This window comes from Pogona vitticeps, chromosome 4 (genome assembly GCF_051106095.1).
Source record: "Pogona vitticeps strain Pit_001003342236 chromosome 4, PviZW2.1, whole genome shotgun sequence".
NCBI classification, from domain to species: Eukaryota; Metazoa; Chordata; class Lepidosauria; order Squamata; family Agamidae; genus Pogona; species Pogona vitticeps.
The window spans coordinates 7671873-7686012 of record NC_135786.1 but is presented as its reverse complement, the minus strand read 5'-3'; the positions used below and the strand labels follow the sequence as shown (position 1 = coordinate 7686012).

Here is a 14140-nt window from a genome sequence, read left to right as displayed (position 1 = left end):
CCTATATAAGGCGGCGCGGGGACCGCCTCCGCCCTTAACATCCCTCGGCGCTTCGGTGTTGTCTCGTGGTCGTGGAGTCTGCTCCCGGTAGCTCCTTTGCAAATGGGCTCCGTAGCCTAGCGTTCACCCCCCTCCCGAGCCAGGTCACCTGTGGTCGCAAGCCGGTCGGATTCTGCTGGGCGCAGCACTAACGCGTTAAGGTAACGGGCTCTCTCTCTCTCCTTTCTCCTCGTGTCTTTTTGGATCGCTAGCTTGGGCTCCATCCTGGAGCCCTGCCCGAAAACTTCCCCGCAAGACGCTGGACGGGAACCAAACTTCTATTCGTTGTTTTTTTTCCCTGCCGATTTTTTTGGTTCTCTTATGCCTATGTAATTTGTGTACACAGTTTGCAGGGGTGGGTGGGTTTGCAGCCACCTCTGGCATATCGACGAGTCTTCAGGATCAGGCCAGGACGACCTCCCCTTAATTGTCCCTGAACGTAATTTTTTTTTCTACCGAGTCACACGTTTCCTTAAACACGGGTTCATTTTTAAACCGTCGGAGCAGATGAACTGAGTGGACCTCCGTGTGGGGTGGGGGGGTGTCACACAAGCCTGCCAGCGGTTTGCGTTTGTGGTTGAACTCTTCCAACACACACACACAAACGTATGGGTTTCTCGAGAGTCAGCCTCGTGGCGCTCACAGCGACGTAACTTTCTCTGCATGCGGGGCTTGCTTACTCCAAAGTAAGCCCCGCATGCAGAGCCTTGGAAGGGGGAGAGTCAAGGGGTGTAGAATTTGGAAGGCACGTTTGTTATGTGTCTTGTCGGTTGTGTGGCTTTGTTTGCGTCACGTTTCTCTTAAAAAAACTAAAAGTGGCAGGGTGGGTCTCAGTCGTGAAAGCAAACACGAGACTTTATGCGTTGGGCTGTGCTTTCCACTGGTGGTGGGGGACCTCTTAAGCAGATTTTTTTTAAAAAAGTACAGTTGATTTTGCTTCCCGACTATACTGATTGTTCCGCGTTTGCGAAAGAGGAAAGAGAATGTCTGAACGTTCCATCCTTTGTTGTCGAACGTTCCAACGTTCCATCATTTTATGTCGAACGTTCCATTTGGGGTCTCAAACGTTCTGTTCTGCGTCCGCCCTTCTGGTCACTCGGAAAGCATCGTCAGCCCGGTTGAATGGTTGGGAAGCATTTACTCGCTTTTTTCCCCGTAAATAAAGCGGGTGGAGGCATTGGACTTTGTTTTTGTCCCTCCCTGCCGCCTCCGGGAATCCTGCTTAATGTTTAACGCGTTGGAAGGAATGTTTTTGGTTGTTTAGTTCGTGGGCTGATAATTATGGCACCTTTCTGGGTCCTAATGGCCGAGGGCACAAAAAACCCCCAACTCCAGATAGCCGAATCCCTGATCCGATCACCGCTTGATTTTATTTTATTTTGATAAGGGCTTCTAGCATTCGCCCGCTTCCGCTCCCAAATTGCTGATCCAGCGTGCACGAAAGACACGGATCGTGTTTGTTGATTTATGCAAAGGGCTTGAGGGGGGGGGAGGAAGAGCTAGACTCCATATGTGTAGGTTGCAGGAACAGCAGCCAACCAGTTCAATCCGGTTTTTTGCTGCTTTGCTGGGCAGTTTCCAGCAAAATTATCTCCACCCCTTTAAAAAAAAAGAAGCAAAGAATGAGCAATACTATGCACAAGAACTGTGTAGGGAAGGAGACAAAAGAATTGAGGATTACCACCCCCTCTTCTGAGCTAATAGAATGTTCTTGGATAATACAGTGTTCTTTACCCTTTCCTGGAAAAACCTTTTTTTTAAAAAGAAAAAATTGCAAGTTCGTTGTCTTTTTAAAGAGTTCAGCATGTGATTCTATAATTATCTACTACTTCGAAATTAATGTTGCGCTCCTACATGTGCCCCATGCGAAAGGAAATGACTGCATGCAAGCCAGTACTGGCAATAGTATGTAGTGCATTGGGGTGGATGTGTGTGAACTGGTATAAACCAGATTTCTGGTTTCCTGTGGGAAGGCTTAACCCTTTTAGTGCCATATATATATATATTATATGATCTTTTGACATTTAAATAGCCTGTCTTGCTTCCAGATTTCATCACCAGTCGATAAGTCTTTGGAAATTTAAGTAGAGCAGCTGGATTAAAGTTGAAGGAAACTTTTAATTCTGTGGTTGGGGGGTCCTTTGAAATAAAATTTCAGATTGAGTGATTGGTTTGTTTTTTAAGACCCTGATGTTGGGAAAACGTAAAGGCAAGAGGAGAAGAGGGACGAGACGGTTGGACAGTATCATTGAAGCGACCAACATGTATTTGACCCAGCTCCGGGAGGCAGTAGAAGACAGGAGGGCCTGGCGTGCTCTGGTCCATGGGGTCACAAAGAGTCGGACACAACTAAACAACAAAAAGGACTAGATTTCAAAGTCTTGCCATATTTTAGTGTCACTAAAAAAAAAGACATTACACACATTGTCCCAAAAAGGGAGAATAGAGTTAATTCCTACATTCTTTTTAATAGTCTCTTTTATTGTAGATGGATTGTTTTAAATTTTGTTTGTAAGCCGCCCAGAGTAGATTCATTGAATCTAGATGGGCAGAGTAAAAATTGGAAAATAAAATAATTAAACAGATGTTTATAGTCATACAACCTACACACTAATCTGCCATGGAAAGTCACTGGGGTTGTGGAGCTGTTCTGAATTTATGAATCTCACAAAGTTCTTGGCTGTATGGAGCAGTTTGTTTGACTTATGGAAAACCTTAGGGAAATCTCTCTTTCTCTGATAATAATAAATTAAAACTCAGAATTCTAGTTTAGCATTCATAAGAACCTCAGCTTTGTATTCATTCCCAGAAGTAGTACTGTAATTATGTTGGTTAAAAATTAGCAAGGAAGCAAAAGCTAGATTTGAATCTTTTGTTGTTCTGATATAGCCACTGAGCTTAGAGATGATTTAGAATGATGGTTTTTCACTCTTTGGCCCCCAAATGTTTTGGGGCTTTAATTTTCAGAATGTCTGACTGTTGACCATGGTGACTAGGGTTCGCAGGAGTTGGAAATCCCTCCATGTCTGCAGTTCATATTTGAGAACCGGTGACTAAACTGTCCATTAACTACATAGGGTGTTTGTCTATGTGTTGGTACACCCACATGGCACTGGAAACATGCTTTAGTGCATTCTCAGTTCCTAAGTTTTAGAAAGTTTCCTTCATAGCATGTCATTGTAGCATACACAGTATATTTTGTGCTGTGCACATGAGTGCTTGGGTGCAGACTTGAGATGTTGAAATTGTCTATTGTGCATATGAAATTCCACTCCAGTGTCCTCAAAAGACCAGTAAAATCTGTTGAGTTAGAGCCAAGAAGGTCAGATGGGAGCCTTACTGCATTTAACCAGCTTATTATTCCTTCTCTATTTTGTGGTCATACCAGTTAGGTAGTCCTTACCTGTTAATTAAAGTCTGCTAGGAAGTGGCAGAATATATTTTGCAGAACAGGTCTGCTGACTGTGATATGTAGGCAAGCATCTGCTCAAAGCTGAGAGAAGACTGCCATCAAAATGTTGGCTTCTTATGGGGAATGGAGCCCCTCTGTTGTCTTTTGTGCTGGTTGTCTCCTTTGGCTATCTGGTGACTAGAAGGAGCAGCTAGAAGACCCAGCTTAAGAACCATCTTTAATTTATTTATTTTTCACTCTCTTCCCATCTTGTTCCATGCAGTAGCCTGGGACCTGTTGTTTAGTTGGTGCCTGCGACTTGGTCTTACATCATGCTGAACTTTGGAACAGGCAGAAGGACTTCTTTGTCTGCCCCAAGGTCTAGACTGAGTGTAAGGGGAGACTGTTGTTGTTCCTACATCCAATTTTGTCTTGAGTTGCCCAACCAAGTACAAAGAACACGACAGTGAGTATGAATCAGCGGCTGAAATCCTGTTGCTTCGTCTAGCGGTGGATTGGAATCAAATTAAATTGGCAGAATGGGTTTGATTTGAAATTGCAAGCAAAATTTTAAAAATTGGGATTTTTCATGGTTTAGATCAAAATGATATTTTAAGTTTAAGTCATGATTTAAATCTATTTTTAATTTTGAAAGCCATTGGTTTTTATCCACCCTGTGACTAGAGTAGACCCATTGAATCCTTGGGGATTTGGTGAGTCAGGTGCTCTTCAAGATGCATCTATTCAATGGGCTTACTCTAGTTGTGACTTTCTGTGCTAAGCTGCAGGACTACAGCCATAGTGATGAACCCTGCTGACTGTGTTTTCCTTCTCAGAAGTTTTGATGGCCTATTGCCTTGGGCAGTTGTCTTGTCTAGGCCTGTCCTGTGTCTGAGGAGGATCCTGAATGCAAGATAGTAGAGAGCTACACAATGATCCCATCCCAGTCTCCTCTCAGACAACAAGTATATATTCTTGTGAAATGTGTTGCAGTGATTCCTTAAGTGCAGCCATTCAAATAAATGTCACTTATTTAGCTTCTACTACACGAAGAAATGTTTCAGACAGCCTATCCCATAGACTAGATTGAGAGACAGGCACCATTTATCCAGAGGATGATGGCATAAGCATAAGCGGTTTGTGAAGCAGGGTCTAAACAACCCACTTGGTCAATGATCTCGGTTTGTAACAGTGGGCTCATAGAGTAGTCTTGTTGTTTAGTCTTGTCCGACTCTTCTTGACCCCATGGACCAGAGCACGCCAGGCCCTCCTGTCTTCCACTGCCTCCCGGAGCTGGGTCAGATACATGTTGGTCGCTTCGATGACACTGTCCAGCCATCTCGTCCTCTGTCGTCCCCTTCTCCTCTTGCCTTCACTCTTTCCCAATATCAGGGTCTTTTCCAGGGAGTCTTCTCTTATCATGAGATGGCCAAAGGATTGGAGCCTCAGCTTCAGGATCTGTCCTTCCAGTGAGCACTCAGGGTTGGCATAGAGTAGTCAGCTGTGTCACAAATACTATCATCTCTGTCTGTTCTCCATGACAGATTGACGTCAGTTAGCAATAAAGAATAATTGGGGTATGACTCCAAAAAACCTTGATCTGTGGCTGATGTAACGTAGCTCAAGGGGTACCATTTTCTTAGATCTGCAGGAGGTTCTCGCAGCGCCTGCAAATTAAATACTGTACTTTTTTCTTTCTGCTTTTGGTCTTTTGTAAAAGACATAGTATAGAAACCCTTGCTTGTTTATACTGATTTCCTTGACGGCTGCTTCCCTCCTCCTGAGAACACTGTTGATTTTGTTTCCCAGGGTTTACAACTTGCAGAAGAACGAAGATCAAGAAACATGGCAGCAATTCCGTCAAGCGGCTCCCTTGTGGCAACCCACGACTACTATAGAAGTGAGCTGGGGGGAAATGGCATTGTTGGGATGAAAGCAAGCTTGGATTCAAGTAACACCAAGGATTGGTGTTAGTAGGGCTAAGAAACACTTTAACCTGGCCACGTGGGTGCTGCTATGCAGGAATGGAAAATGTGGGCAAAAAAAAAAAAAGGGTTACGTGCCCTGGTGCTGAAGTCAAACTTTAAGGCATAATCAAAAGGGAGAAATAGGAGTGGTGGACTTTTCTTCCCAACCAGGAGAGAAGAGGAACGGCATGTCCCTTGTAAAGATGCGCCATATTTTCTAACCAAAGCAGAGAGAGCTGGGTTGGTACAGATAAATTCCTGGCTCCTTATTCAAGCAATAACCTTTGTAATCCAAGGACAATCCAAAGGGTGCAGGGATGACCAAATAAACAAGCTTTTGAGACCATTTCCTCTTGATGCAGCGAGATGTTAAAAGTAAGCATTCTTGGGATGGAGGAGATTTGGTAGCTTGGGGGAAGAGATTGGTCTGAAGTTCTTGTAGTCTGTGTGAAGAATATGGGTAAACAAAGAAACGGGTCTCATCAGAGGATCTGGTGGTGGGTTTCATCCAAGGTAGTCTGTCGTCACACTGAGGACTGAGAAGATAAAAACCTTAAACCTCCATGTTAAGCAGTGCAAGTGTCCCGCAGTGAATTCAGAACGGCATCTCTCTGAACTTGAGCAGAGAGGTTTCTTGGTGGATGGAAAACAGAGCAACTTTTCCTGTGGATTAACATCTCTCTATTTCTTGGACTATGAGAGAAGTTGGAAGCTGTTTTGGGGACTCTGATCCCAGCAGTTGAAGGACAAAACAGATACCGTGTATGAGACGCCCCCATGTATAAGACACCCCCCACTTTTCTAATCCAAAATTAAGAAATCTAAGTGGGGCTTAGCAAGTGTAGGGGGAAAGGGATGAAAGTGCTGCAGGATCGCTTTGATCCCTGCTTTCCCCTCCACTTGTTTATGTTCTTCAGCTTACGTGTATAAGACGACCCTCGATTTTTAGTCTAAAGATTTTATACAAAAGTATAGTCTTATACATGGAAAAATACGGTAAATACATGTATTCCTTCTGTATAGAAACACTGCCCTTGTTATGCAGTAAATCCTGTGGCAGGATGTGGTGTAGCCCCTAAATGGCATTTCATTTCTCCCGTTCATTGAAATATTCTTTTTTTCCCCTCCTTTCTGTGGGCATTCTGGAATGCTTTTCATAAAGGAATATGTTATAATCCGTCAGAACAGTAGACTGGGTTTCTACAGGAAAGACACAAGACTGGGATGAATTAAACTTCGCTGATTTTCACTTTTAGTTCCCGCAGTGTTCTAACACACTGGCCAGCTAATTCACCTGGTTAGGAACACAACCACTTCCTTTGTGGTTGTTTGGTGTGCACAAGACATTTGAGGGGAGAAGCAAAGGTTTCCCTAGCTTTCTCTGCAGGGTTGAAAAGATAAATCACGGGAGAAAGTTCTGTCTTGTCACGAGTTTGGAAAACTTAATTTTGCGGACTACAACTCCCAGAGTGCTCCAGCAGTATGCACTCTGGGAGTTGTAGTCCCCACTGGGTCGTGGGTGTGGTTCTGGGAATTGGAGGCTAGGCTACCAAACTTTTCTATGCTCCGATTTTTCTTCTTGAGTTCTGCAAACCCTGTATAGTCTCTTACTTAGGTCCAGACTTTCCCAGTATGTTTCTATCGCTTCCAAGAGAATATTCTTCAGATATTTGTGGGGTGAGAAGGCATGGCATAGAAACCACCACCTTAGAAGGCCACATCCAACAGTTTTGCTAAACAAACACTTTTTTGATTTGGCATCAGCCCCGTCCGTGTCTGCTTGCAGGATGTCCTTGTTCGTCTTTCTCTGGGCTCTGAGCCCTGAGCCGTTTGTCTAAAAGTAGCAGTAGTAAGGGGGGGGGGTTTCTGGGAGATGGAGTGGAGATCGATTTTCCATTCCCACTGCCCTAGTCCTGAGAATTGCCAACAAAGTTATAGAGCAGCTGTTGCTTGGTTAAACAAGCCAAAGGCTGCATCAAACTGTACAAGCGCTTGTATTTTATCAATCAGCTGGGAGTCCCTAGATGCACTAGCAGGATTCTTAACCTGGAAATGGCTGTGCCTTCCACATTGCGCATGTTCTAGGCACATCAGGTTGAATTCCCTCTTTCTCTTGCTTTATCCCAAAGAACCACGGCGTTTACTGGGATTGGCACCCCAACATAGGTTCAAAAAGCCTTATTTTTTTTGTTCTCTCCCTAAGCAAACTCCCTTAGAACAGCTGTAAGGAAAATGTCTTAAAATAGTTTGGAATCTGTTTCCCCGCTGGAATGTCTTGCTTGGTTTGGTGCTAACGGAAGACCTCTGTAATGCCCGGAGCTGCATTGCTCCTTAATTTTCAGCAGTTGAGACAAACTGAGGGTGCTGTCAAGACAGCAAGAAAGGGATGTGTCTGATTACTGAGGAAAGAGAGAAATCCTCCTTAAAACAAGCCTTCCATCTATCCGTTGGGGAATCAGTCCAGCCAGACCCCCCAGAAGTAATAGCTCTACTACTGCATCAAAAAGGTCCAACTTGGGCATAAATCAGTAGGTTGGAGCGCTACTCCCCATACATCATGTGCTTGTGGTAAAAGAGCTTGCACCAGATCCCAAATGCAGGCTATATGCCCACCCTCAAAGTCCTATTAGAGCTTCATTATGGAAAAATTCCAACTCTTCTAAATGCATAACTGAGAAATCGGTTATTGGCTGCATCCCAGCCGGACAGTTACAAATGAGGCGTGTGTAATAAAAATAAAAGCAAGGAGTTGTAGCTCCTTAAAGGTTGACTGTGTTCTTTCAGTGTGGATTTTCTTGCATGCCTTGCAGTCCACTTGAGGTGTGAACTGAGTATGTTTGCAGTGCCAGGGAAACATGGAGTCTGTAGTCTCCATGTTTCCCCTTGTTTCTGTGTGTCTTTGTATAAAACCTTGCGTATTCTCATTCTCCCAAGTAATTTCGTCCCAGTATTTGGACACAAAGTTTGGCTTACAATGAGGCTTGTACGACAAGGATGCCGAGAGGATGTCTTTGTTATAGTGACCTCTAGGTCAGATGTTCTTCTTGCTGAAATTAGGCAGGAACTCAAGGAAAACCATGCATTTTCCCTGAGAATTTTCTGATTGCTGGGCTGAAAAGATTTTCATGTTCCTGTCAAATTGTTTTGAAATTATTACATTCTTCTTAGGCACTGGGGTGTTTTGTGTGTGTGCGTGTATGTGTGTTTTGTATTTACTATTCACCCACTCTTGTTTTGTTTTCAATGAAAAGTACAGAAATTGCCCGGAAATGAATGAATTAGGCATTCCAGAGTACTGCCTGTGATCACACTTCTTTGGGTCTTGAATGGGTTTGCTGTTTTGTCTTGCAGGGCGTCTGGGTTCCACTTCCAGCAACAGCTCCTGTGGAAGTGCAGAGTACTCTGGGGAAGTTATCCCACACCATCCAGGTCAGTATTTTGGCTTCGGTTCTGAAGAGCCCCCTTTGAGGAAGCTTTTGTTAGGGAGGGTAATCAGGCTAGCTGGGGCATTTTGCAGGGTGCAGCCCCCAAACCTCTCCAAACCCTAAGACAGATTTGCTGAGAAGCAGCCCTACCATTATGTGGTTGTGTGTTCCATCAGGTGCCTTTTGGCTTACGGCAGCCCTGTGAATGAATGATGTCTGAATCATCTTCCCATTAACAGCCCTGTTTAGATCGTGTAGAGTAAAGGCCACCACTTCCTTTATTGAGTCACGGCATCTCCCATTCCAGCTTCCTCTTTCCCTACTGCTTTCAGCTTTTCCCAGCATGACTGCCTTTTTTTTCAGTGAACCTTGTTAAGGAACTGCTAGTCTCTACGAAGAACACGGCTTAACAGATAGAACCACACTTTGCAAAATGTTTTTCTTTTAGGATGGATGGATCATTGATTGCTAGGCTAACTCTAATAGCTTGGCATATTTCCTTGAGACAGGCAAGTGCACATAAGATCTTACGCACACATACAGAAGAGGGAATACTGGACCATTAGTCTTTTGTGTGGCTGCTTTTCATTCTGCTCTGTTTCTCTCGCTCCACTGTTGCCACCATGGACATTCTGGAAAATATTCCTGTACTTGAAATTTCTAGTACCTGACTAAATTGGCAAAATAAGCTGCACGTTAAAACCAGGAATACTGGTTTTTAACTTAACAGGTTTTTAAATGTTTTCAAATTTGATGTTTAACGTTAATATGTGTTCAATTGTGTGTGTTTTTAAAAAAAATATATATGTATAGTGTTTTTAAATTGGTTTATCTGTTGTAAGCTGCCTTGGGTCCCCTATGGCCGTGGTCCCCAACTTGGGCCTCCAGATGTTCTTGGACTACAACTCCCAGAAGCCTTCACCACCATTCTGCTGGCCAGGATTTCTGGGAGTTGAAGTCCAAGAACATCTGGAGGCCCAAGGTTGGGGACCACTGCCCTATGGGGGAAAAGGTGGCATATAAAGAATTTAAATAAATAAATTTGGAGCTGAAGCAAGCTGAGGCTTGTAGGTCGTACAAACCTGTCTCCCGAGATCTTTTGGTAACAACTTTTCAGATTTCTCTGGTGTAAGATATTGACAATGTCTTCGTGTGTGTGTGTGTATTTTCAGGTCTCCCCAAGTCTGATCCGGGGCATTGGTGGGCCAGCTTCTTCTTTGGAAAAGCAACCCATCCAGTAATGACAACTGTTTCGGAATCCCCAGAGAAGTACGTATTATTGGGCCGAGGCTGAAAGGAACGATCCATGTCCTTATGTGTGTGTTTTAATGGTGTTTCTGTAAAGCTGTACGTGGCCGTGTAACTGGGAAAGAAAAATGTAGAAAGCAGTTCCACCTCTGGACGTCGTTGTCCGGAAGGGTGTTGGCCTCTCATGGGCAAACTCTTGCATTGGAATTACCAACGGGAGATCTTAACTAGAGTTTGGAGAAGTTACATTAATGGGCTGCCATTCCCACATCTCCCCAAGCCGGTCCTAAAAGTCATTTTTCTGATCCCTAGTCTTGATTTCTGGAAATAAAAATGCAGTGGGTGGCTTAGGTGTGGGGTTCAAGGGTGTACCCTAAAAAGAGCTTGCCTGGGTCGACTTGTAGTTCACAAAAGCTTGCCCTGAAATAAAACTCTTTTAAGTCTTAAAAAATGCCACGATTCTTCCACTTTTGTTTTTGTTGCATGTGCTGGAAGAGACGAACATTGCTGTCTCCTTAAAAATCTCCCCCTTTGTGTATCTGTCTGGTCATTAAGAAGGGTTGTGGGGCAGGACCCACCACTGAGCACAGCACACTCCATGTAGAGGTTTCTCAGTGGTTTTACCCTGGTAGTAAAATACGCTGTGTGGGCATTCTGGGAGTTGTAGTCCAAAGCCCCCACATCTCTGCATCTGTTTAGAAACATTTGGACTACAGCTCCCAGAATCCCCACACAGCATATTTTACTACCAGGGTACAACCACAGAGAAAGCTTTACACACAGTGTGGGGATTCTGGGAAATTTAGTCCAAAGCCCCCAAGTCTCTGCATCTCTGTTTTGAAGCATTTGGACTGTTTTTTAATACAGTGGTGCCTCGCATCACAATGTTAATTCGTTCCAGCGAAATAGCTGTAGAACGAAAACGTCATGATGCGATTTTAAAAAGCCCATAGAAACACATTAAAACCAGATTAATGCGTTCCTAGGGGCTTCAAACTCACCGTCCAGTGAAGATCCTCCATAGCACGGCCATTTTTGCTGCCCATGCAGCGAGGAATCCGTGCGAAAATACAGTGGGCGGCCATTTTGTTTACCCGGTGGCCATTTTGAAACCGCCGATCAGCTGTTAAAAAATCATCGCTTTGTGATGATCGGTTCCCAAAGCAGGGAACTGATCATCGGAAAGCGAAAGTCTCCCATAGGGAACATCGTTTTGCGGTCGCAAAAAGTTCATCATGATGCGATTTTGTCGTCAAACGGAGCACCCGTTGGGCACCACTGTACTTTTAAAGTTTATTTTATGAATGCACCCCACGCTGAAGAGGCATCGGTATAGGGCCACTTGTAAATATTTTCATAAAATATTGAATGAAACTCACTGTGAACCTTATTCTTCCTGTCTAACCTTTGTGCTTTCTCTCTGCCCCCCTTCACCTTTTTTTAAAAAATCTTATAGCTCGGGCACTTTCCAGGTAGCCAACGCGGTGATCACATGTGGCCTGGCTCAGGATGTGATGAGGAAACGCCACGCCAGTGAACCCAGCAAACCCAGTGCCGGTCCCACCGCATAAGGATGCTGATGGCCGCTGGCTGGCCCTTCTGAGTTGGAACGCTAGGAGTCAGAGCCCATTTCCCACTCCCTCCCCCTTCCCCCCCCCCTCATCCCACCGTAGAGTAGTCAGGCTGCTTCGAGTACTACTTAGACCTAGGTTTTTATAAAAATAAAAACGGCAATTAAAAAAAAAAACACCACCCTTTTACACCATCCTTTTCTACTTTATTTTGGTCAATGAAACAACATCTCTTTGCCTTGATAAAGCTTATCTCTTTCTCGTTCTTTTTTTTTTGTACTCGTCTAATGGAAACTAATAAAACCTAAGCAGCCTTTTAAATGGCTTGAGTGAAGCTTGACTTTTTTTTTAGAATGGCGACAGATTATGAATGAGTTGCATGATAATGGCCCTGGCGGTTCTCAAACATCCAGGTGTTAGTACAGCTGTAACAAAAGGGTGGAGGAGGTCAGGGTGGTGTCATTGAGAAGGTCCAAAAATTAAAAACCATTCAGAAATTAATGTATTGCTAGAAGAACAAAAGGGGAGAGAGTGGAATGTATGTGTGTCTCTGCGTGGGGATTATCAGGAAACTGATTCAAGCCAGCTGCATACAGCTGTCTTCCCTGGGGTTGATCTGGGAGTGACAAAGGAGTCTGTTTTTTGTTTCCAAGCCGTCAAACTCTGCAGGATAGAGATGGTGCAGCCTCCGTTCAAACATTTGCAACCTTATGGTGTTGTTACTCCACACCTCTCTACTACCTTGTGTAGTCTGCTCATTTAAATATGTGGATTTATAGTCTATCCTACTGTGCTTGTATCATTTTCATGTCCTAATTTGCAAAGATAGTTTGCCTTGGCAAAGGGCTAGTCACAGGGCGGCTCTGGCTTTTACATCAGATCCAGCAGGGCCAGTTCTGAGACTCTGTGTTTATCCATCACCTGCTATCTGACCTGTTTTAGGTTGGGTTGGCAAGGTGCAGCTTTCCCAGGTAGTGTTAGATTGTGTGTCTCATGACCTCTAACCAATGTAGTTAATGATGAGAAAAGGAAGAGGTTTCAATCCCACAACATCATAGGAGCTGTGATTTGACCATTTTTTTTTTTTAGTGGAGGCATCAAGTACAGAACCTGAGACCTTTCTAAAAGTTAAGTTCTGTCAGTATTCTCTGGTCCCTTCCAATGAGTTTAGTATTTTCTACATTGGCTTGTGTCCTAAGAAATAGTATTTTGCAAAGTCTCCTTGAGCCAAATTCTGTTATTTGCTTATGGCGCTGTGGGCTAAACTGCAGAAGCCTGTGCTGCAGGGTCAGAAGATCCGGCAGTCGTAAGATCGAATCCACGCAACGGAATGAGCACCCGTCGCTTGTCCCAGCTCCCGCCAACCTAGCGGTTCGAAAGCATGCAAATGCGAGTAGATAAATAGGTACCACCTTGGTGGGAAGGTAAACAGTGTTCCGTGTCTAAATCACACTGGCCATGTGACCACGGAAAGATTGTCTTCGGACAAAAACGCTGGCTCTATGGCTTGAAGAGCGGGATGAGCGCCGCCCCCTAGAGTCGGACACGACTGGACAAAAAATTGTCAAGGGGAACCTTTACCTTTACCTTTTACACAGGCCAGGGTTAGGAAACCAGGGTTACAGAGCAGGCTGAAAAGAGAGAATCCAACATCCATGCAGGAAACCACTTCTATCTAGGTGTAAGATAGCTGACAGGTGTTCTAACAGTTGAAGGAGATGCAGACAGAGGAATAAGAGTTGGATCATTCATTCAGCTAGCTCAGTGGCATAATTCAGCTTGGAACTGTGCATGAAAGATACCCCGCGAGGTGCTAGTCCCCCTCTAGTCAGCACTGGTTAGACCTCATCTAGAGTACTGTGTCCAGTTCTGGACACCAGACTTTAAGAAGGATGCAGAAAAATAAATATTTGAAGGCGAACAACTAGCATGATAATCGGGGGACTAGAAAGCAAACCCTATGAGGAAAGACTTAAACATTTAGCCTTGAGAAAAGAAGACTGAGGGGGAGATAGGATAGCACTTTTCAAATATGTTTTCTCAAGGCTTTCACAGCCGGGATGGGATGCAATGCATCCAAAAGACCAGCTAATGACACCCATCAATCACAGTGACATATAATCTCTCCCCCTTTTCACAACAATATACACGACAAAAAAAACACGCTGATCACCATAATCACCCAATCTCCTGAAAAGGACAAAAAGCTGATCCCACAGCTATACTTAACTATCCCACACACTACACTAGAACACAGACAAGAGTTCTGACTCCTGTCCCTCTGAAGATGCCGGCCACAGAGACTGGTGAAACGTTAGGAAGAAAAACCATCAAAACAGCCGGAAAAACCTACAACAACCAACTTTTCAAATACTTGAAAGGTAATCATACAGAGGAGGGGCAGGATCTGTTATTAGTCATCCCAGAGTGCAGGACATGCATTAATAGGGTCAAGCTACAGGAAGACACAAGTCCAGTTGAATATTAGGAACAACTTCC

At 44.2% G+C, this 14140-nt stretch overlaps 1 protein-coding gene across 1 annotated transcript; it reads left to right on the top strand.

Moving 5' to 3' along the window:
- The first annotated feature begins 12 nt into the window (after window positions 1-12).
- Window positions 13-11965, top strand: PPDPF (pancreatic progenitor cell differentiation and proliferation factor). Its single transcript, XM_020809390.3, has 5 exons — window positions 13-200; window positions 5240-5330; window positions 8749-8826; window positions 9995-10091; window positions 11527-11965. The coding sequence occupies exons 2-5, from the start codon at window positions 5276-5278 to the stop codon at window positions 11639-11641; spliced, it is 345 nt and encodes a 114-aa protein (XP_020665049.1). The 5' UTR covers window positions 13-200; window positions 5240-5275; the 3' UTR covers window positions 11642-11965.
- Window positions 11966-14140: the final 2175 nt, after the last annotated feature.